Genomic DNA, 23,920 nt, shown 5'->3' on the forward strand with positions numbered 1-23,920 from the left:
AGTCAATACTTAAAACATTGCAATCCTGGAAGAAGGCAGGGCAAGCGACAGAAGTGGCAATCAGGGAGCATTTTGGCTTGAGTGACCATAATTCTATTAGTTTAAGACCATAAACCACAGGAGCAGAATTAGGCTATTCATCCCATTGAGTCTACTCTGCCATTCCATCGTGGCTGATTTATTATCCCACTCAACCCCATACTCCTGCCTTCTCTGTGTAACTTGTGATGCCCTCTCTAATAACGTATCTGTCAAAATCCCCTTCAAATATACCCAATGACTTGCCCTCCACAGCCATCTGTGGCAATGAATTCCATAGATTCTGGCTTTAAAATAAAACTAATCTCTGATTTGAAGGGACACCCTTGTATTCTGAGGCTGTGCCCTCTGGTCCTAGACTTCCCCACTATAAAAAAGTCCTTTTCACATCCACTCTATCTTGGTTTTTAAATATTTTATAGGTTTCAATGAGATACCCCCTCATTCTTCTTAAATCCAGCAAGTACAGGCTCAGAGCCATCAAACACTCCTCATATGTTAACCTTTTCATTCCCAGGATCATTCCATGAACCTCTTCTGGACTGTCTCCAATGCTAGCAGATCCTTTCTTAGATAAGGAGCAAGCTGAATCACCTGCAGCTCAACATCAGTGAGACAAAGGAGATGGTGATGGACTTTAGGAAGATTAAGCCTGCACTGCTCTCTATTACTATTGCTGGTGAGGACGTGGATAAGGTGAGGACCTACAAGTCCCGAAGGGTGGACTTGGATGACAGGCTTGAGTGGAGCACTCACTTAGAAGCTGTGTACAAGAAGGGCCAGAGTCACTTTTACTTCCTGAGCAGACTAAGGCTCTTTGGAGTATGCAGTCCTCTCCTTCACATGTTCTACCAATCTGTTATCACACTTTTATGCAATAGTGTGCTGAAGCAATAACATCAACATGGGTGATGTCAACAGGCTCAATAAACTGATTAGAAAGGCTGACTCTTTTACAGGAGTCAAACTGGATACACTGGAGGCTGTGGTAGAACAAAGGACCCTCCGGACAATCCTGGCAATTCTGGACAATGTTTCTCACCCTCTGCATACTACCTTGGTTGAACAGAAGAGCACTTTCAGTAATAGACTAAGACAGCGGTGCTGCTCCAAAGAGCATTATATGAGGCTATTAGGCTCTATAATGAGTCAACCTGTCGCTGGGGAAGTGAAGATCCCCTCTTATCAGACTGTTTGAGGTAACTTATTTTTTATTCTTTCTTTCTTCTCTTCTAATATTTGTATATCTGCACTTGTAATTCTACTGTGACACTAATTTCCTTTGGAAGCAAGAAAGTATCGACCTATTAAAGCTGCTCAAATACCCAAATTGCAGTGCGACAGTTCCTTCAAGCCTCAGAATTACATCTTTGTTTTTGTATCCTAGTCCTCTTGAAATGAATGCTAATACTGCATTTGCCCTCCTGACCACCAACTCAACCTGCAAGTTAACTTTTAGGGAATCCTGCAAAAGGGCTCTCAATGCTCGACACACCTCTGATTTTCGAATGTTCTCCCAGTTTAGAAAAGTCTATGCCTTTATTCCTTCTACCAAAGTGCATGACCATACACTTCCCTATACTATATTCCATCCATCACTTCTTTGCCCACTGTCCCAATCTAAGTCCTTCTGCAGACTCACTGCTTCTTCAACACTATCTGCCCCTCCACCAATCTTTGTATTATCCACAAACCATCAATTCTGTCATCCAAATCATTGACATATAATGTGAAAAGAAGCAGTCCCAACACCAACCCCTGTGGACACCTTGCCATCAGTAGCCAACCAGTAAAAGCCCCTTTATTACCACTCTTTGCCCCCTGCCAGTCAGCCAATCTTCTATCCATGCTAGTATCTTTCCTATGATACTTGTTTAGCAGCCTCATGTGGAGCACCTTGTCAAAGATGTTCTGAAAATCTGAGTACACAACATCCACTGACTATTCTGACTACTATTTCCTCAAAGAATTCAGACAGGCAAGACTTCCCTTTAGGGAAACCATGCTGACTTCAGCCTATTTTATCATGTGCCTCCAATTACTTTGAAGCTCTATCCTTAATAATGAGCTCCAACATCTTACCAACTAAAATCTGGCTAACTGGTCTTTACTCCACTGTAAATATTGATACATCTGATTTCTCACCCTCAAACTGCAGGGTGAATTCTATCATATGATCACCAACCCCTAAGTATTCCTTTACCTTAAGCTCCCTTAAGATAGTGATGGAAAAGGTTGGAACAAATCCACAGGATCAGGGCTAATTTTGAGGGATTTAGCCAAGATCTAGCAGAGATCAATTGGGTAAGCTTGTTTAAAGGGAAAGGAATGAATGGCAAGCAGGAGGCTTCTAAGACTATGATGTCATGAATCCAAGGGAAGCATGTCCCTGTTAAAGTGCAGGGTAAACCTGGCAGGTTTGGGAACCTATCTGATAAGAGATATTGAAGCTCTGGTCAACAAAAGAGAAGGATATACAAACAAGAGAAAATCTGCTGACACTGGAAATCCAAGCAACGCACACAAAATGCTGGAGGAACTCAGCAGCCAGGCAGCATCTATGGGAAAGAGTAAACAGTCAAAGTTTCAGGATGAGACCCTTCATCACTCAGGTTGGAGGAGCAACACCTCATATTCCAACTGAGTAGCCTCAAACCTGATGGCATGACAACCATTTCACAAACTTCTGGTAATTGTTCTCCTCCACAACTCTTCTCCCCCTCCCCCCCCCAACCATTCTCATTTCCCCCTCACCTTATCTTCTTACCTACCCATCACCATTCTGGTGCTTCTCCCTTCCCTTTTTTCATGGTCTTCCACCCTCTCCTTTCAGATTCCCCCTTCTCCAGCCCTTTACCTCTTTCACCAATAAACTTTCCAGCTCTTTACTTCACGCCTCCTAGTTTCACCCGTTACCTACCAATTTGTACTTCCTCCCCTCCCTCCACGTTCTTACTCTGATTTTTCTCGATTTTTTTTCCAGTCCTGATCAAGGGTTTTGGCCCAAAATATTGACTGTTTACTCTTTTCCATAGAAGATACATGAAGTTTAGGAGGTCAGGATCAAGCAAATTCCTTGACTATAAAAAAAAATCAGGAATACTCTTAAGGAAATCAGGAGGGCAAGGAGAGGGTATGAGATGGATCTGGCAGGTAAGGTTAAAGAAAATCCCAAGAGGCTGTATATATTAAAATGGTGACTATGGAGAGAGTAGGTCACCTTATTGATCAGCAGGGCCTCCTTTAACTTGAGCCTCAGGAGATGGGTGAGATTTTTAATGAATACATTTCTTCAGCACTTACTGAGGAGAAAATCATGGTTGTTAAAGGGATAAGAATCAAAGATATGTTGCAGAACACTGACGTTGGCAGGTAAGGGGTATTTGCAGTCTTACAGTTCATTAAGTTGGATAAATCCTCAGGGCTTGACCTGGAAATACTTGCTTTGTTGTTAGCCACCGGTGAAGCTGCTAAAGTGGCTAATGCTGATCTGTTTAGGAAGAGTAGCAAGGACAAGCCTGGGAACTACAGGTCAATCAGCCTAACATCAGTAATGAGAAAGTTACTGGAGAAAATTCAGAGGGACAAGATCTACCAACATTTAGATAGACAGTTTGATGAGGAGGAGATAATGGCTTTGTGCTTGGAAAATTGTTCTTGACCAACATCTTAGATTGTTTGAAGAAGTAACCAAAAAGGCAGATGAGGGTAAAGCAGTGGACGTTGTCTATTTGGAATTTAGCAAGGTCTTGCATGGTAGGCTGGTCTAGAAGATTAGGTCCCATGGAATCCACAGAGTGCTAGCTTGGATTCAAAATTGGCCCAGATGCAGGAAGCAGAGGGTGGTAGTTGAAAGTTGTTTCACAGAATGGAAGCTGACGACCAGTGTTGTGTCACAGGGGTTAATGTTGGGACCCGTTATTCATTATTTATATAAATTGGATGCAAATACACAATGCTGATCAGTAAATCGGCAGTTAACTCAAAATTAGGTGGTGTTGATTGTGAAGATTGTGGATTACAGGGGGATCTTGATCAGTTTGGGAAGTTGGCTGTGAGTAGCAAATGGATTTCAATACAGGTAAATGTGAGGTGATGCATTTTGGAAAGTCAAACCAGTGGGAGACTTACAAGCAACACAAACAAAATGCTGGAGGAACTCAGCACACCAGACAGCATCTATGAAAGGAGTACAGTTGATGTTTCAGGCCAAGAACCTTCCTCAGAACTTGTAATATGAATGGTAAGGTAGTAGGCTATGTAATGAAAAAGTAACATGGTGTGCAAGTACATAGTTTGTTGAAAGTGATGTCATATGTACAGGGCAGTGAAAAGGGCTTTAAGCACACTGGCACTCATCAGTCATTGGTGAAGCTACACTTGGAATTCTGTGTACAGTGTTGGCCACCCTGTTATAGAAAGATATGGTTAAACTTGTAAGAGTGCAGAAAAGAATTGATGTTGCCAGAACTGGAGGGTCTGAGTTTTAAGAAGGTTGGCCAGGCTAGATCTTTATTCAGGAGAATGAGGGGTGGCCCTATGTTTAGAAATGTGAGAGGCATAGATAAAGTGGACGGTAAGTCCTTAGAGTAGGGGAGTCCAAGATTAGGTGGCATAGATTCAGGGTGAGAGTTGAGTGGCAACCTTTTACATACACAGGGTGGAGAGTATATGGAAGGAGCTGCCAGACAAAGTGGTTAAGGCAGGAACAAGGATATCATCTAAGAGGCACTAGGATAGGTAGTGGAGGGGTGGGATTTAGAGGGATATGGGCTAATTGAGGAAAGTTGGGGAGGCACCGTGGTCAGCATGGACTACTTGGGCCAAAGGGCCTTAATCAGGGCTGCACTGCTCTAAGACTGAATAACATGAGATATGTGGTTGAAGATGATAAGTTTTGGCAATTTGACCACTTGAGTCTGTAGCTAACATGGGTGCAAAGACTGTAAAATTCCATTTATAAGAAGCAAATTTGAGCATCTGTAATCACTGAAAATGTCTGTGTTACCAGTGCAGGTGACAGAATAACAATGAACAGTCTGGTTCCAAGCCAGAATCACCCAGACCTGGTCATGCATGTCCAACTCCTGGGTCACTCTGCCATCTTCTCACAAATCCCAGAACATTCTCACCTTCTCCACATGCCCACAGGAACTGGTAATGCATCTCGTCCTTGCCTTGACACAGTGCCAGTGATGAGGGTGCTCCTTAAGCCAGACTGTTGAAGAGTAGTGTGAGTGAAAATAGGCATTGTGTTGTACAGCATAGAAACAGGCCTTTCAACCATCTAGTCTATGCTGACCTGATCATCTTACCTAGTCCTGAATGCAGACCATCTCTCTCCAAATCACTCTCATCCATGTAACTATACAAACTTCTTTAAACTTTACAATTGACCTCTCATCTACCACTTCCAGGGCAGCTCATTCTGTATTCTAAATGAAGAAGCTTCTTGCTAAATGTGTCTATGCTGACCAGGGTGCCTTCCTCAGCCAGTTCCATTTACCCATATTCCTCTAAACTTTTCTATCCAAGCAACTGTCCAAATGTCTTTTAAATGCTGCAATTTACTCACCTCTGCCACTTCTTCTGGCAGCTTATTCCATATGATATTTTGTCCTACTGAAGGGTCTTGGCCTGAAACGTCCATATTTATTCCTTTTCATAGATACTGCTTGACTTGTTAGTTCCTCCAGCATTTTGTATATTACTCTGGATTTTCAGCATCTGCAGAATCTCTTGTGTTTATGAGGAACTCATTCCATATATGCTCTCTGGAAAAAGTTCCCCTTTAAATCTTTCCCCTTTCAGTTTAATCCTATGCTCTGTAATTTTTGACTCCCCTACACTTGGGAAAAGACTGTAACCATTCACCTTATCTATGTCCCTCATGATTTTATAAGCATCCAAGGTCATGTTTCACCCTCCTTCACTCCATGGAAAATGGTCCCAGCCTGTCTAGTCTCTTCTGATAACTCAAGCTTTTTAGAATCATCTCTGCACTCTCTCCAGCTGAATGACATCTCTCCTACAGCTGAGCAACCAGAACTGCACTCATGACATGTTATCCCATCAGGATGCTGTGTGAGTTGGAGTGGAAGCTGCCCTTCTCTTGGAGCAGAGCACACTGCAGCAATGGTGCCCCAATGATGGAGGAAGAGAATGTTAAGGGTAGTGGATAGGGATCATGATTACTCAACATAACATCTTCCTGAGAGAATGAGTTGGGAGTTGACATAAAATCAATGGAAACATTTACTAAGTAATGCCAGACACTGACAAACAACCCTTCACAATCCAGGCTCCTGTTTAGCTCTTCATTCCCCCATTGAGAACCCGTGTGACTGAGTTCCACCACTTGAATGCATGGGAAATGCAGTGATGTATACAAAGTATAGGTATCGTATCAGTTGACTGGACCCCTGCCTTTAACCTCCCATGCACCGAGCACCAGCCACTGCCCACTAGGATTGCTTGTTCAACACTGTCCTCCGAGGGCAGCCTCACTTAATCAGACCTCAGTCCTCACTGCTGCACATGAGGCAGCCCCACTCACTTCCTCCCCAGAGTTTACCGACTCATTTGCAATGGGCTGGAATTTCATCAGATCTCAGTCTATAAGCTCCACACCCTGCTGACCTCTCCTCCTGTGAACAGCTCCACTGCCTAACCCTCCCTCACTGGGACAGAAACCCTTTCCACCTCCAAACAAAAGTGTTTGAGTGTGTGAGAGAGGGACACAGAGGCTGTGGGGTCACCCCGGGAACTGAGCACAGCTGCTGTTTTATTACGCTGTGTATGGATATGTCAGAACTGTCCAAGCATAGAGCAAAAACTGAACACAGCACATCCAAACAATATTTACAGCCGGAAATATAAATATTTCGAATATACATATTATACACAAGTACCGTTATGGTGAGTGATGTTTAAATACGGTAATACCAAACTAATTTCTAAAGTGTAAGAGATTTTAGTGTTTTGTACGATGATTCCAGTATATCACGCTGCCTTGGAATAAAAACCAGAGGATTGAAGGGTTAACAGAAGCTCACACACAGTATTTGGGTGCAAGTTCATCCACAACTGTTAACAGCGACTGATTCAGACAGAAGAGAGTTAACAGACAATTCACTATGATTAGCCCACCCTTAACCATGGTCCAGGAATGATGGGAAAGGGAAGGGGGGAGGGGGTAGAGAAAGACAACCCCCACGTTACTGTGTTGACTTCAACAGCATTGACTCTCTTTCCCTGGGAGCCCTGACACCCAGAATCTATCCAGCAGCTGAGGTATAACTAGAAGAGGGCAGCATTGGCAAAGGACTTAGCGACTGAACCAGCACTGTGGCAGGATGGGCACAAGTAGTGGGCTGAGTGGAGGGGGGGGGGGTGAGGTGGAACACGTAACGAGGTGCTACATAATGACCCGCATGGGCCAGTGAATGGACAGCAGTGTGATTATAGGGCTGGGGTAATCAACCTAGGAGATCTCCTTCCCTGTAACGGCACCACCACATCGTATTGCTGGACAGCGTCCGTACCCACACTGACCCCGTGGCTGGGTGGCCTTTTCCAAGGCCAGGCAGTGTCTGTACCCACACCAATAATTCATTTGTATTTGTACCTAGAGCCGACTGCCAGACATTCACTCCAGGGTGTGGCACCTCTGCATCTGCCAGTATTTGTACCCAGTGATGTCAGACCCCAGAGAAATGCCCGATCTAGCTGCTGGGTGTCTGCTTGGATCTGGGTAGTCTGTCCAAGCTCTGTCCCACTGGCAGTGTCTATGCCAGGAGTTTACACCCTTGGGCAGAGCAGGGTACAGCCCACAGGGCAAGGTGCTGCCTCTCAAGGTGAGAGGGTTGAGCCTGGGAGAGATAACCCCACGGGCACAAGGAAATATCCCTTCACACCCCAAGGAAGATTGAGGCACAGCCAGAGATTGAGGGAGGGGATTACTCTGGGGCTGTAAATTAATTCAAAGTATCTTGATCCTGATTGAAGCATTTGACTAATTATTCTTCATTCTAATGTTTCAAACTTTGTTCATGCAATCACTCTCGCTCCTCATTAACCTTTGCACACAGATTCAGTTGCACTCCCCTAAGCACACTCAGGTGCAGAAAGTTGGAGGACACAAGCTGATCAAGGGGTGTGCAGCGTGGGTGAAGAACTTGGGCTGAGAAAGGGGCAGCAGCCAGCTGATTCATCCTGCAGTCCATAGCTGAGGAAAACAAGTCTGTGTCCTCCACTGGCTTCACCACGTCACTGAGCGTACACGGCGAGTTTGCAACGTGCGTGTGGAATAAGCTTTCAAAATGGCTGCGTAATGTCTGTAGAATGGGTGTTCAAAGAGAATGGGCATAGGTGTGCACTGGGCACAAGCCCGTGCAGGACGAGTACTGAGATTCTACAGCAAGTGTGCAGAGTGAGTGTCACTGTTCGCACACAGTGCCGGTGTCACTGACAAACTGCACAAAAACAGCCCAGGGCAGACTGGTGCCAGAGGCTCTTTCACAGGGACAGGAGCAGGATGTCCTGAGTGTCTCTGAGCCACTGTCTCTAACATCACCCTGCCCTGGTAGAAGGTAGACTGACCTGCTTGGTGTGGTTCTTCTCACCAACCACAGAGTGGTCATCAGGTCACTGATGGAGGAGTCCCAACCCCACACAGCAGGCAGCAGGAAGGAGAGGATAGTAGGAGTTCAGGGTGGGGGCTATCGATGGGGGAAGGATGGTGAGTGGGGTGAGCGGTAATAGATTCCACCATACTGACCCGTTTTGAGTGGATGGAGTGTACCAGGGAGGCTCCAGCATGGCATCTGGGGCTGGGGTGGGTTCACGGAGAACCCTGGACTTTGCAAGTGGGAGGGTAGCAGGGTCTAACAGAACTCACCCCTTCACGCCCAGGGTAACCCCAGCTGTGTCCTATCTCTCTGGATTGAGTCATTCTCCCCTATGTCACCCAGCCTTGCCCCCACGTCTCTCTCAGCCTCTTCCCCCACACCCCCCATGTTACAGTGTCGGTGAGTGAGCCCCGACGCTCCTCAGTGACTTGCACCCTTTACTGGGGGAGGGGGGAGGTTGTGGGTGGGACATTGCCACCCCACTGCCCCAAAACCACCCCTCTGCCCACAGTACCGAGCCCTCCAGACATCCATGTTGCCTTCTCAGCCGCTCGTGCGTGTCCAGCGCTGACTCAGAGGTTGGTGCAGCCCTAGTCCAGCAGAGAGCACAGGACACTGCCCGCATCAGCCGGGGGCAGAAGGGGCTCCAGCGGTCGGTGGTGGGATACGAGGGGGGCTGAGGGACAGCTGCGACAGAGCGGGGCTGGGACCAGTGTTGCTACATTAGATGATGCTGGCACTTCGATACAGCTCCGACTGTGAGTTGTTATTCACGTTGGTGTTCCTGCGTGACAGATTCGGAGTCGGGATTGGGATAAAGTTATCGCTGGGACAGCCGTGCTGTGTGAGAATCTCGATGCACTCTGGGCTTCCTGCTCGACGAGCATAGGCTAACGGTGTCAGTCCTCGTGCGTCTCGACTCTTCACATCCACTCCGTACTGTAGGGGCAAAGGAGGCAATGTCACTCACTGCAACGTGTACAGCTGGTGGGTGTGTTGAATGTGAAATGTGTAAGCAGGTTACTGGAACATTGTACATGTCCAGGTCTAAGCATGTACTTTCCAAGGTGAGACCACACTTGGAGTGCTGTGTACAGTTCTGGTTGCCCAACTATTGAAAGAATGACATTAGAATGTAAAGGGTGTCGGAAAAAAAATCACAAGGATGTTACCGGTGCTGGAGAGTTTGAGTTATAAGGAGAGGCTGGACAGACTAGGACTGTTTTTATAAAATCATAAGCAGTATAGATAAGGTAGATGGTCACAGCATAGGTTTTAAGGTGTTAGGAGAAAGGTTTAAAGACACCTGAGAGGCAACATTTTCCAAAGAGAATGAGCTACTGGAGGAAGTGATAGAGACGGGTATAATTACAAAAGTTTAAAGGACATTTGGACAGGTACATGGATAGGGAAGACTTAGAGGGATAAGGGTGAAATGCAGGCAAGTGGGACTAGCTCAGGAAGTTGGTCTGTGACTGTATAAACTGCAGAGTAGCAAGATGGATAGTGAGGGGTTGGAATGTGAGGAGAACTAGGGTGAGGCAACTAATTGTAAAGGTAGGACTGTGAATACTGCGAACCGGACCGATATTGGAACTGAAGCAAACCAGGCAGTCCAGGAGATGGGCTGAAAGGAGATCAGACTGTGCTCTTACCCAAATCAGGAGCTGGGTGATGACAACATTGGCCATGGCGGAGGAGAGGTGCAGTGCTGTCCGCCCATCGCCATCCCCGTACGTTTCATTCACCTCTTCCTTTGTACCATGAGCCAGGAGCAGGACGACTAGACGTAGATCATCTTCCACCACAGCTCGGAGCAGCTGCTGGCCCAGGGGAATGTCAGACTGCGGCAGCGGAGCCAGTAACAGCTTCTGCTCGTACTTTGCTCTGATCCAGCGCTCCTTTTCCTCTCTGCAACACATGGTTCAGATGTGACACAAGGCAGCTCTGAGATTAACGAGAGATATGGTGCACACCAACTAATCCCAATCTCCACTACACACCTACCCAGTTCCTATCTTGTTCTGTACCAGGAACGTGGGCTGCGGCTGTCCTGGACTGTGGCCCGTGGTTAAATAACTGGATGCATCTGCAAACCAGAATGGTATTTCTTGCCCATCCCAATCCCGCTCAGAAAGTGGTGCTGAGCTGTCTTAATAACCAATGACATTTCTGTCAGAACTCCAATCGTTGTTGGATCTAGACTCATCCAGGTGAGTGGAAAGTGTTCTATCTCGACTGGGGAAAGCTCTGATAATTCACCAAGTGAGCCACTAGCTATGGGATTCCCAGCTTTGGGTGATTCAATGGGAGGTGATTATTAGAACTGGTTTATTCTTGTCATATGTACCAAGATACAGTGAAAATGTCCTTAGCAATGGGTGAGGGGCTAGAGGATAGTTAATGGTCCATTGTTTAAGAAATACCCTAAAAATAAGCTGGGAAATTGTACACCGGTGAAACTGGCATCAGTAGTGAGTAAAATACTGGAAGATACTCTAAAAGACCAGAGTATTTGGATAGACATGGACTGATTTGGGATGGTCAGTATAGCTGTTTGCAATGTAGGTCATGTCTAACCAACCTTGAGAGTTTTTCAAGGAAATTAGCAGGTCATTTGAAGGCAAGGTAGTGGATATGGTCTACATGGACTTTAGCAAGGCCTCTAAAGACCTGCATGGGAGATCGGTCAAGAAAGTTCTCTCACTTGGCATTCAGGATGAGGTAATGAATTTGCTTCACGAGAGAAGCTAGAGAGTGGTAGTAGATGGTTGCCTCTCTGACTGGAGGCCTGTGACTAGTGGGTCTGGGTCTAGTGTTGGGTCCAGTGTTGCTTATATCAACGATCTGGATGATAATATGGTTAACCGGATTGGCAAATTTGAGGATGAAACCAATACTGGGGGCATAGTGGAGAGTGAGGAAGGCTATCAAATCTTGCAGCAGGATCTGGACTAGCTGGAAAAATGGGCTGAAAAATGGCAGATGAAACTTACTGCAGATAAGTGTGAAGTGTCGCACTCTGGGAGGACAAACCAGTGTAGGACTTGCAGGTGAGCAGTAGGGCACTGAGGAGTGTGGTAGAACAGAGGTATCTGAGAATGCAGATCCATAATTGCTTGAAAGAGGAGTTACAGGTAGATGGGGTCATAAAGAGAACTTTTGGCACATTGGCCTACATAAATCAAAGTACCGAGAACACGAGTTGAGATGTCATGTCGAAGTTGAATAAGATGTTGGTGAGGCCTAATTTGTAGTACTGTGTGCAGTTCTGGTCACTTGACTATGGGAAAGATTACAAACTGCAGAGAAAATTTACAAGGATGTTGCCAGTACTTGAGGACCTGAATGAAAGGGGAAGGTTGAATAGATTAGGACTTTGTACCCTACAGCGCAGGAGAAGGAGGGGAAATTTGCTAGAGGTACGCAAAATTATGAAGGGTATAGACAGGGTAAGTACAAGCAGAGGAAAGAGTGGAATGAACTGCCGATGTGAGTGATGAATGCGGGTTTGATTTCAACATTTAAAAGAAATTGGGATAGGTCCATAGATGAGAGGGGAATGGAGGGTTGTGGTCCAGGTTCAGGTTGGTAGGTCTGGTCAGATTAATAGTTCTAGCATGGAGTAGATTGCCGAATGACCTGTTTCTGTGCTGTAGTGTTCTATCTATCTAACTCTAATATTGTACTACAGCTGCAGGCAGGCAAAGTGTCAGGGCCACAATGAGGTAATAATTCAGTTATTTTCGCATATGAGAGGTCTGTTCAAGACTCTGAATATAGAAGCATGATAGATGCTGCCTTTGAGCTTGGTGGTACATCTTTTCAAGTGTTTTTTTTTGATCTCCTGACCAATGGGAGTGGGGGAGAGATGACAGAGTGACTAGGATGGGAGGACTCCTTGATTATGTTGGTTGCTTTCCCAAGACAGCTGGAAATGAAGGAATCTTTGATTTGTGTTATGGATTGGGCTGTGTCAACAATTCATCAATTTCTTGCAGTCTTGAGCAGAGCGGTTGCTGTACCAAGCTGTGTTCATCTGGAGATGTTTTGTTGCCTAGTATTTCAGTGGCATGAACATTCACCAGCCTTTGATACATCTGCTCACAGTCTGTGGAGTGAGAGGAACTGGGTAATCATCAGCAAACATTCCTTACAGTGGAGGAAAGGTCACTGGTGAAGCCGCTGAAGATGGTCAGGCTTTGAACGCTGGCAGAAGTTCCTGCAGTCATGTTCTGGAGCTGATGTGATTGACCTCCAACCACAAGGTATTGATAGTATGGACTGCTTTCAGGTAGACCAGGGTTCCCTGATCCACACATTCTCCTATGTAGAGCGTACTTGCTCTCACTCCCCTCCCATTCGGCCTGTGTTTGGACAGAGTCTGTGCTGAAGTCTGGAGCCAACTGACCCTGGTAAAACCCAGGCCTGTCGCTGATGCATCACAACTGCTTGGCAGCACAGCCTACAGCACGTGGCTGATGGCTGAGAGCAGAATGAGCCAGATTGGTCTCCGTTAACAGGATCTACCTGGGCAGCCCTACCCACCAGTGTTGTACCTGTACTGCAACTGCGTGGTTCAAGACACAGCTACTCCTGGAACACGGGTCTTCAGTACCACAGCTTGGAAGTTGCCTGGTCTCACTGTAATTGGGGTGCCCACTGTTCTCATATAGACTATGAGAGTAACTCAGGGTCAGTGGGTGGCTGAAACCTCTCCTGTGACGGTGGGACTCTCAGGAGGAAGGCGAGGTGGATTCATTCTGTATCTCTGACTGGAGGTAGTTGTGAACGTTTCAGCCTTTCACAGGACACAGATCAGTGTAGCAAAGATGAGGCCTTTTGCCCATCATGTCCCCAGTATTCACGTGCTGGGCATGAACACTGCTGGGACTGGGGACGTTCCTGGTCACCTTCCCCTATTGGATGTGTCATTGCCTCACCATTCACGGTATGGTATGGCATGGTAGTGTAGAGGTAGTACAATGCTTTAAAGCACCAGCAATCAGCTATTGAGGTTCAATTCACACAGCTACCTGTAAGGAGCTTGTACGTTCTTCCAGCAATTGCGTGGGTTTCCTCTGGGTGCTCCAATTTCCTCCCACGTTCCAAAGACATACAGGTTAGGGTAAGTAAGTGGTGGACATGTTATGCTGGCACTAGAAGCACAGTGTCACTTGTGGACTGTCTCCAGCACATCCTCCGAATGTGTAAGTCGTTGATGCAAACAACGAATTTCACTGTATGTTTTGATGATTTGATGTATTTCAAGGGGAACAGAAATATAAAAACAAGGAGATAATGCTGAGGCCTTATAAGACACTAGTCAGGCTGTACTTGGAGTATTGTCAACAGTTTTGGGCCCCATAATCTCGGAAAGGATGTGTTGTCGTTGAAGAGAGTCCAGAGGAGATTCACAAGGATGGTTCTGGGAATGAAGGGGTTAACAAATGAGGAGCATTTGGCAGCTTTGGGCCTATACACATGGGAATTTAGAAGAATGCTGGGGGTGGGGGGGGATCTCATTGAAACCTACCAAATGTTGAAAGGACTAGATAGGGTGGATGTGGAGAAGATGTTTCCTATGGTGGGGTATCCAGAACTAGAGGGCACAGCCTCAAAAATGAGGGGCAACCTTTTAGAACAGAGGAAAGGAGAATTTTTTTTTAGCCAGAGGGTGGTGAATCTATGGAATGCTCTGCCACAGACTGTGGTGGAGGCCAAGTCTGTGTGTGTATATAAGGCGGAAGTTGATATTTTCCTGTGGGGCAGCTTCACCAGGGCAGCACCACTTGTCCAGCACCCACTTCCACACCCCTCACTGAAACATGGAGGACAGGGACGGTGGATCCCTCACCCAGGCTGTAGGTAGAACTAACACCTCCAGTGGCCCAGATCCTCAGGATGGGATGACAGAGAGGGGTTAAAGCTGGGAAGGGCTGTAAAGGTCAGTGATTGCAAGGAATGTGCCGGTATGATCTCAGTGATCACTGTGACAAAGCAGCGCTCCGCACTTTATCAGCAGCTTCTCAGTCCATACTGCACTTGTCTCGCGCCTTCGCTGCCATTCACAAAGGCTCCCACTGTTCAGCCACAATTTAACTGCCCAAGGGAGCACAGAATCGATTGGACAGAATAATACACCCACACTGTCCAAGTCACTGTTGACAAAAAGAAATCCATCTCGCTTCATACGGCTTATCCGTCAGGATCTGTCGCAGAAACGGAATCAATACCCTGAATGACGGGCATGCAGGAGCATGCTCAGTGCGTGGTCACCCTCTGACCCTCTGCATTCACTGATAAGGTTTACAGTCGCCAGGCTGCTTGTCCTGTTGTCTGAGTGAGTGACTGACAGAGGCTCGGCCTGATACTGACGACCAACACACAGCCCCTCTGAGATCACCCCTCCACTTATCAATGTCAGTGCATAATTAACCCTTTCAGTACGCCACACACCAGACTTTCGAGGCTCCATTGCCATGCCTGGCCGATGAAGGGGCAGATAGGAAGGAACAGCAGCAGCTTTGCCATGCTAGTGCCAGGCAGAGTCCCAGAGAAGGGGAGAGCAGACTCCACCAGGGCAAACAGGATGCCTGTGCTTTAGCACCAGGAGTGGCCATTGCGTTGTCTCACTATCCTCACCAATGGGCTTCAGGGATTGGAGTCTGTTCCCATTCCCAGTGTGCTTCATATCACTGAGAGGCTTGGAATGGAATTAGACCAGGGGTTGGTCACTCTGCTGGCCCCTTGGCACTCCTGTAACCATTCAGCATCTGCTTATCAAGAAACAACCTACCTTGGCCTTAAAGTTCAGCTTCCATCAACCTTTGAGGACATGAATCCCAAAGTTAAAATCACCCCATAGAGAAAACTCTTGCCTGTAATAAATATGTAGCCGCTTTAAACAGTGATCTCTTGTTCCAGACTCTCCCACAGGAGGAATTCTCCCTCTACACAGCCTTCCTGCCAACACCCCTCAACTTCTATCACCCCACTTCCCAAACTCCAGCAGACACGAGGCAAAGCAGTCCATCCTTGCCTCTCAGGTCAGCTGGCCAGTTCAGTCTCGCCCACCTACAGTGAGTTCATCACACCTGTCTCAGTGCTCAGACAATCCCTGCACTGTCACAGGTCTGCCCTCTGCCCAGGTTCACACATGGCAGGGAAGCCCTATACAAGAGGGTACAGGCTTAAATTGAGAGGAAGTTTTAAAGAGGATCTGAGATTTATTTTCTTTACACAGAGTGGTTGATGTCTGGATCTTGCTGCTAGAGTTAGTGATGGAGGCAGATATGTCACTGTGTTTTAGAGACATTTAGAGAGACATGCCAATAGACAAGATATAAAAGGGTACAGTCCTAATGTGGGCAAAAGGGATCAGTGCAAATGGGCAGTAAGATCAATATGGACATGGTGGGGCAAAGGGCTTGCTTCAATGACTCTGCTAACTGCCAGCTGAGAGTCTGCGGAGACCATCTTCCTTGTTCTGCTCTCCACGTTACGGGTCTGCAGGGATGTGGGAGAAGCTGGTGTGCAAGAATGTTCCAGCATGATGCCCTCCTGGAGTGACAGTGTGGGGGCAACGTGGGTGACAGTCGCACCTTTGGACAGGGGGCCAGGCTCTGAAATGACACAGAGTGACTGCTCAGAGACTGGCACATGAGCCAGTAACGAGAGTCCTCCAATGGACCAGGAAGAAATCCAGTCTCTGGTTGGAATTAAAAGTAGTTTCTAGTGGTAGAGAAACCAGGAGCTGAGATCTGAATAGGTTTTGCAGTCTGTACCACTGGAGAGGGAGAGAGATTTGTCAGGATAAGTAGGGTGGTCACGGACTGAAGAATCATAGAGAATTTATGGCACAAACTTGGCCCATTGTGTCTGTGCCAACAGAAGGAGTTTTGCAGGGCAATCCTAGCAGTTCACAGCTCTGCAGACCACCCATACTGTTAAACTGCAACAGAGGTCGAGGTCTCTGCCTCTCCTACCCTTTCAAGTAGCAAGATCAATACTACCACTACCCTATCCTCTGAGAGAAAATATTTCCCTCACCTTCCTCCTAATCCTACTGTTTGGACTTCTGCCCCTTGTTTACTATCCCTCTGCTAAGGGAACAGGTCCCTTCCACCTTCTCTGATGCAGTCTTGACCTGAAATGTCAACAACCTCAGATTCTGCCTGACCAACCCCCCGGCACCCCCCCCCCGCACCCTGAGTTCCTCCAACAGATATTTGTTGCTCCAGATTCTGGCAGCTGTGGTCTCCTGTGTCCTCTCTGTCATGGCCCCTCATCATCTCATAAACCTCACTTGTCTCCCTCAAACCCTCCAATCTTTCCTCATTTACAGTTCCCCAGTTCCGTCGACATCTCTTTATCTACTCCAATACAACCATGTCTCTCCTGTAACACGGCAACCAAAGTCAAGTTTATTGTCACGTGCATACTGTGCACAGGTGCAAGGAAAAGCTTGCAGCATGACAGTCACAGAGCATGAGATAAGCACAACTTTTAACAATGCTCCAGCTGTGATCTAGCTACTGTTGTACACTGTTCTAGCACAACCTTCTTGCTCTCTGACTAGGCCAATTTATTTTTCTTCAGCACTGTCTTGTATAATTTATATTCTGTGCGCAGTATGTGCCTGTGATGCTGCTGCAAGCCAGTTTTTTCACTGTTTTGGTACCTCACTGTACTGTACATATGGCAATAAGCTCAACTTGATCTGAAGGAAAGCCTCCAGCAGACCTTGTAACCACCTTACTGACCTGTCCTGCTCCCTTGGTGGATGTGTGGATGTGCACTCCACTCGGTACCTGCCCATAAACAGTCTGTTCCCTCACCCCACGTTGCTCCTGACTGAACTCCATTTGCCATTGTCCTGCCCAGCTTCCTCACTCTCTCTACTCTCGTGCAGTTTGTCTCCCTCCTCACTGGCTACCACCATGGCTTCCTATATTATTTCTGGGTTTCTTTACCATGCTGTCTACCCATCATAGAGAGGGATGGTTGTCCAGACTCCTGGGAACCCCACTGGGCAACTGTCTTCGAGCTATAAAGCCCTCGTCAACCACCACCATAAGACAGAGGAGCAGTATTCGGCCATTCTGCTCACCTAGTCTGCTCCACCGTTCAATCATGGCTGATCCCTCTTTCCTCTCCTCAACCCCATTCCCCGGCCCTCTCCCTGTAACCTTTGATGCCGTGTCCAATCAAGAACCTATCAATCTCTGCCTTAAATGCACCCAATGACCTGGCCTCCGCAGCTGCCTGTGGTAATAAATTCCACAAATTCACCACCCTCTGGTTAAATAAATTTCTCCGCATCCGTTTTAAATGGACGCCGCTCTATCCTGAGGCCGTACCCTCTTGTCCTAGACTTACACACCATGGGAAACGTCCTTTCCACATCTACTCTGTCTATGCCTTTCAACATTTGAAGGGTTTAGAAACATAAAAACATGAAAACCATACAGCACAATACAGGCCCTTCAGCCCACAAAGCTGTGCCGATCCTTAAACCCTGCCTCCCATATAACCCCCTACCTTAAATTCCTCCATACACCTGTCCAGTAGTCTCTAAAATTTCACTAGTGTATCTGCCTCCACCACTGACTCAGGCAGTGCATTCCATAAGACCATAAGACAAAGGAGCAGAAGTCGGCCATTCGGCCCATCGAGTCTGCTCCGCCATTTTATCATGAGCTGATCCATTCTCCCATTTAGTCCCACTCCCCCGCCTCCTCACCATAATCTTTGATGCCCTGGCTACTCAGATACCTATCAATCTCTGCCTTAAATACACCCAATGACTTGGCCTCCACTACTGCCCGTGGCAACAAATTCCATAGATTCACCACCCTCTGGCTAAAATGATTTCTTCGCATTTCTGTTCTGAATGGGCGCCCTTCAATCCTTAAGTCATGCCCTCTCATACTAGACTCCCCCATCATGGGAAACAACTTTGCCACATCCACTCTGTCCATGCCTTTCAACATTCGAAATGTTTCTATGAGGTCTCCCCTCACTCTTCTAAACTCCAAGGAATACAGTCCAAGAGCGGACAAACGTTCCTCATATGGTAACCCTCCCATTCTCGGAATCATTCAAGTGAATCTTCTCTGTACCCTCTCCAACGTCAGCACATCCTTTCTTAAATAATTCCACATACCAACCACTCTCTGAGTAAAAAAAAACCTTCCTCTAATATCCCCCTTGAACTTCCCACCCCTTACCTTAAAGCCATGTCCTCTTGTATTGAGCAGTGGTGCCCTGGGGAAGAGGCGCTGGCTATCCACTCTATCTATTCCTCTTATTATCTTGTACACCTCTATCATATCTCCCCTCATCCTCCTCTCCAAAGAGTAAAGCCCTAGCTCCCTTAATCTCTGATCATAACGCATACTCTCTAAACCAGGCAGCATCCTGGTAAATCTCCTCTGTACCCTTTCCAATGCTTCCACATCCTTCCGATAGTGAGGTGACTAGAACTGGACACAGTACTCCAAGTGTGGCCTAACCAGAGTTTTATAGAGCTGCATCATTACCTTGCGACTCTTAAACTCTTTTCCTCAACTTATGAAAGCTAACACCCCATAAGCTTTCTTAACTACCCTATCCACCTGCGAGGCAACTTTCGGGGATCTGTGGACATGTACCCCCAGATGTCTCTGCTCCTTCACACTACCAAGTATCCTGCCATTTACTTTGTACTCTGCCTTGGAGTTTGTCCTTCCAAAGTGTACCACCTCACACTTATCCAGGTTGAACTCCATCTGCCATTTCTCAGCCCACTTCTGCATCCTGTCAATGTCTCTCTGCAATCTTCAACAATCCTCTACACTATCCACAACACCACCAACCTTTGTGTCTTCTGCAAACTTCCCACCCCACCCTTCTACCCCCACATCCAGGTCGTTAATAAAAATCATGAAAAGTAGAGGTCCTAGAACTGATCCTTGTGGGACACCACTAGTCACAACCCTCCAATCTGAATGTACTCCCTCCACCACCACCCTCTGCTTTCTGCAGGCAAGCCAATTCTGAATTCACCTGGCCAAACTTTCCTGGATCCCATGCCTTCTGACTTTCTGAATAAGCCTACCGTGTGGAACCTTGTCAAATGCCTTACTAAAATCCATATAGATCACATCCACTGCACTATCCTCATCTATATGCCTGGTCACCTCCTCAAAGAACTCTATCAGGCTTGTTAGACACGATCTGCCCTTCACAAAGCCATGCTGACTGTCCCTGATCAGTCCATTCTTCTCTAAATGCCCATAGATCCTATCTCTAAGAACCTTTTCCAACAGCTTTCCCACCACAGACGTCAAGTTCACTGGTCTATAATTACCCAGACTATCCCTACTACCTTTTTTGAACAGGGGGACAACATTCGCCTCCCTCCAATCCTCCGGTACCATTCCCGTGGACAACGAGGACATAAATATCCTAGCCAGAGGCTCAGCAATCTCTTCCCTCGCCTTGTGGAGCAGCCTGGGGAATATTCCATCAGGCCCGGGGGACTTGTCCATCCTAATATATTTTAACAACTCCAACACCTCCTCTCCCTTAATATCAACATGCTCCAGAACATTAACCTCACTCATATTGTCCTCACCGTCATCAAGTTCCCTCTCATTGGTGAATATCGAAGAGAAGTATTCATTGAGGACCTCGCTCACTTCCACAGCCTCCAGGCACATCTTCCCACCTTTATCTCTGATCAGTCCTACCTTCACTCCTGTCATCCTTTTGTTCTTCACATAATTGAAGAATGCCTTGGGGTTTTCCTTTACCCTATTCGCCAAGGCCTTCTCATGCCCCCTTCTTGCTCTCCTCAGCCCCTTCTTAAGCTCCTTTCTTGCTACCCTATATTCCTCAATAGACCCATCTGATCCTTGCTTCCTAAACCTCATGTATGCTGCCTTCTTCCACCTGACTAGATTCTCCACCTCACTTGTCACCCATGGTTCCTTCACCTTACCATTCTTTATCTTCCTCACCAGGACAAATTTATCCCTTACATCCTGTAAGAGATCCCTAAACATCAACCACATATCCATAGTACATTTCCCTGCAAAAACATCATCCCAATTCACACCCACAAGTTCTAGCCTTATAGCCTCATAATTTGCCCTTCCCCAATTAAAAATTTTCCTGTTCTCTCTGTTTCTATCCTTTTCCATGATAGTGCTAAAGGCCAGGGAGCGGTGGTCACTGTCCCCCAGATGCTCACCCACTTAGAGATCTGTGACCTGACCCGGTTCATTACCTAGTACTAGATTTAGTATGGCATTCCCCCTAGTCGGCCTGTCAATATACTGTGACAGGAATCCATCCTGGACACACTTAACAAACTCTGCCCCGTCTAAACCATTGGAACTAATCAGGTACCAATCAATATTAGGGAAGTTAGTCACCCATGATAACAGCCCTGTTATTTTTGCACCTTTTCAAAATCTGCCTCCAATCTGCTCCTCGGTATCTCTGCTATTGTCAGGGGGCCTATAGAATACTCCCAATAGAGTAACTGCTCCCTTCCTGTTCCTGACTTCCACCCATACTGACTCAAAAGAGGATCCTGCTACATTACCCACCTTTTCTGTAGCTGTGTATAGTATCCCTGATCAGTAATGTCACCCCTCCTCCCCTTTTCCGCCCTCTCTATCCCTTTTAAAGCACTGAAATCCAGGAATATTGAGAATCCATTCCTGCCCTGGTGCCAGCAGTCTCTGTAATGGCCACTGCATCATAATTCCATTTATGTATCCAAGCTCTCAGTTCATCACCTTTGTTCCTGATGCTTTTTGCATTGAAGTACATGCACTTTAGCCCTTCTACCTTAGAATTTTTCTAAGTTCCATGTAGCCATCCAGGAGTCTCTTAAAAGACCCTATCGTTTCTGCCACCACCACTGCCACCGGCAGCCCATTCCACGCACTCACCACTCTGCATTTTAAAAAAAAACAAACTTACCCCTGACATCTCCTCTGTACCTACTTCCAAGTACCTTAAAACTATGTCCTCTCATGCTAGCCATTTCAACCCTGGGGAAAAGCCTCTGACTATCCACACGATCAATGCCTTTCATTATCTTGTACACCTCTATCAGGTCACCTATCATCCTCCGTCGCTACAAGGAGAAAAGACCAAGTTCACTCAACCTATTCTCATAAGGAATGCTCCTCAATCCAGGCAACATCCTTGTAAATCTCTTCTGCACCCTTTCTATGGTTTCCACGTCCTTCCTGTAGTGAGGCGACCAGAACTGAGCACAGCACTCCCAAGTGGGGTCTGACCAGGGTCCTATATAGCTGCAACATTACCTCTTGGCTCCTAAACTCAGTCCCACGGTTGATGAAGGCCAATGCACCGTATGCCTTCCTAACCACAGTGTCAACCTGAGCATCCTATGGACTTGGACCCCAAGATCCCTCTGATCCTCCACATTGCCAAGAGTCCTACCATTAATACTATATTCTGCCATCATATTCGATCGACCAAAATGAACCACCTCACACTTTTCTGGGTTGAACTCCATCTGCCACTTCTCAGCCCAGTTTTGCATCCTATCAATGTACCACTGTAACCTCTGACAGCCCTCCACACTATCCACAACACCTCCAACCTTTGTGTCATCAGCAAACTTACTAACCCATCCCTCCACTTCCTCATCCAGGTCATTTATAAAAATCACGAAGAGGAAGGGCCCCAGAACAGATCCCTGAGGCACACCACTGGTCATCGGCCTCCATGCGGAATATGACCTATCTACAACCACTCTTTCAATGAGATTCCTCCACCATCACCCCCCCCATTCCTTCTAATTCCAGTGAGTACAAACCCAGAGCCATCAAACATTCCTCATATGATAAACCATTCTCGGAATCATCCTTCTGAACCTCCTCTGAACTCCCTCCAATGCCAGCGCATCTTTTCTTAGATGAGGAGCCCACCCTCCACTTCCTGCCACTTAGCCAGGTTTGGATTCTTGGGGCCTGTGAGTTTTAGATTAGATTAGGTTCAACTTTATTCTCATTGTGCTGAGTACAGATACATAGCCAATGTACCTGTACTCGGCACAATGACAATAACTACTTTATTGACCAGCCTGCCACATGGAATCTTATCAGGAGCTTTGCTAAAGTCCATGGAGACAACATCAGACACCCTGCCCTCCTTGTTATCCCCTTTAAAAGATGAATTGTATGTCAGATATGAACTTCCCTTAACAAATCCATACTGAGTTACTCCGATGCATCTGTACCACCTTCAGTAAGGGTTTACACTCTCCCTCAGGATGGATGTTACCACTCAGGTCAACCTTACTGGCCTGAAAGGACCCATTCCCTTATCCTATTATCCTTTTGTCCAAGAACGGCATTTTTCCAGTCCTCTGGCACTGTTCCTGATGGTCAGACCCTCTGCAATATCCTGGCATCTATTTCATCTGGGACTGGTCTTTTCCCAAGGTGCTGAGACCCTTCAAATATTCTCTTTTACTATATACATCCCATTCATTAATACCTCCCCCAAAATAAAACATTGATCTCCCTGTTGTTATAGAAGGTTTTGAAACCTCTGAGGGAACATGCTTACCCTTATCCCTTTTGAATGCCTAATTCTCTGAGATTGATTTATTGTTGCATAGTGGATCCAATTTACTGCCTGCCCTGTCCTAATTTACACACCTAGCTCCTGCTTTGCCTTTTTCTTAACTGAGCCAAATCAAACTGAACAATAATCACCCCCACAAAACCACTTCCTCCACCAGTCAAGTTTCATTCCCTACAATAAATCCAGAATTGCTGCCTGTTAATCTTCCTAGTGTAAGAGTTCACCTGTACATAGCCTGCATGTTTTATATGAACTATCTCAGTTACTCTTGATTATACACTCCTTCTGCACTCGTATTTTTGCACATTGGAAATGGGCTTTTCAGTTTCTCTCTTGAGCTGTTGAAAACTCTCAAAAATGGGTCATCTCATCGTTCTTTAGTTCAATTTATGAAGCCAAATTTGATGATTCCTCTAATACATCACCCTGTTTCGTGGCAAGGTTCTTTCACATATAGAGTCATTCAGCAGAGAAAGAGGCCCTTCTGCTCACTTTGTCTGTGCCACTGGTGATACCTAACTGCACTCATCCCATAAATACACATCCCTACAACTTTCCTATCCAATACTTGTTCACTTCGGTGAGAAGAGGCAGAAGCTCATTTTATTTTTCTTTCTTTCTTTCTTATTTCA

At 46.5% G+C, this 23,920-nt stretch overlaps 1 protein-coding gene across 4 annotated transcripts in view; it reads right to left on the bottom strand.

Moving 5' to 3' along the window:
* Positions 1-6,802: 6,802 nt before the first annotated feature.
* LOC140197060 (arf-GAP with GTPase, ANK repeat and PH domain-containing protein 3-like) overlaps positions 6,803-23,920 on the bottom strand; it is a 542,744-nt gene continuing 525,626 nt past the window's right edge. For all 4 annotated transcript variants that reach the window (XM_072256993.1, XM_072256987.1, XM_072256996.1 and 1 more), the window contains 2 exons: positions 10,325-10,580; positions 6,803-9,608 (listed from right to left, as the gene is read on the bottom strand). In XM_072256993.1, the coding sequence (XP_072113094.1) occupies positions 9,393-9,608; positions 10,325-10,580 (472 nt within the window). In that variant the 3' untranslated portion in view covers positions 6,803-9,392. The remainder of the gene's footprint in view (positions 9,609-10,324; positions 10,581-23,920) is intronic.

The sequence above is a fragment of the Mobula birostris genome, chromosome 1 (assembly GCF_030028105.1).
Source record: "Mobula birostris isolate sMobBir1 chromosome 1, sMobBir1.hap1, whole genome shotgun sequence".
NCBI lineage: Eukaryota > Metazoa > Chordata > Chondrichthyes > Myliobatiformes > Myliobatidae > Mobula > Mobula birostris.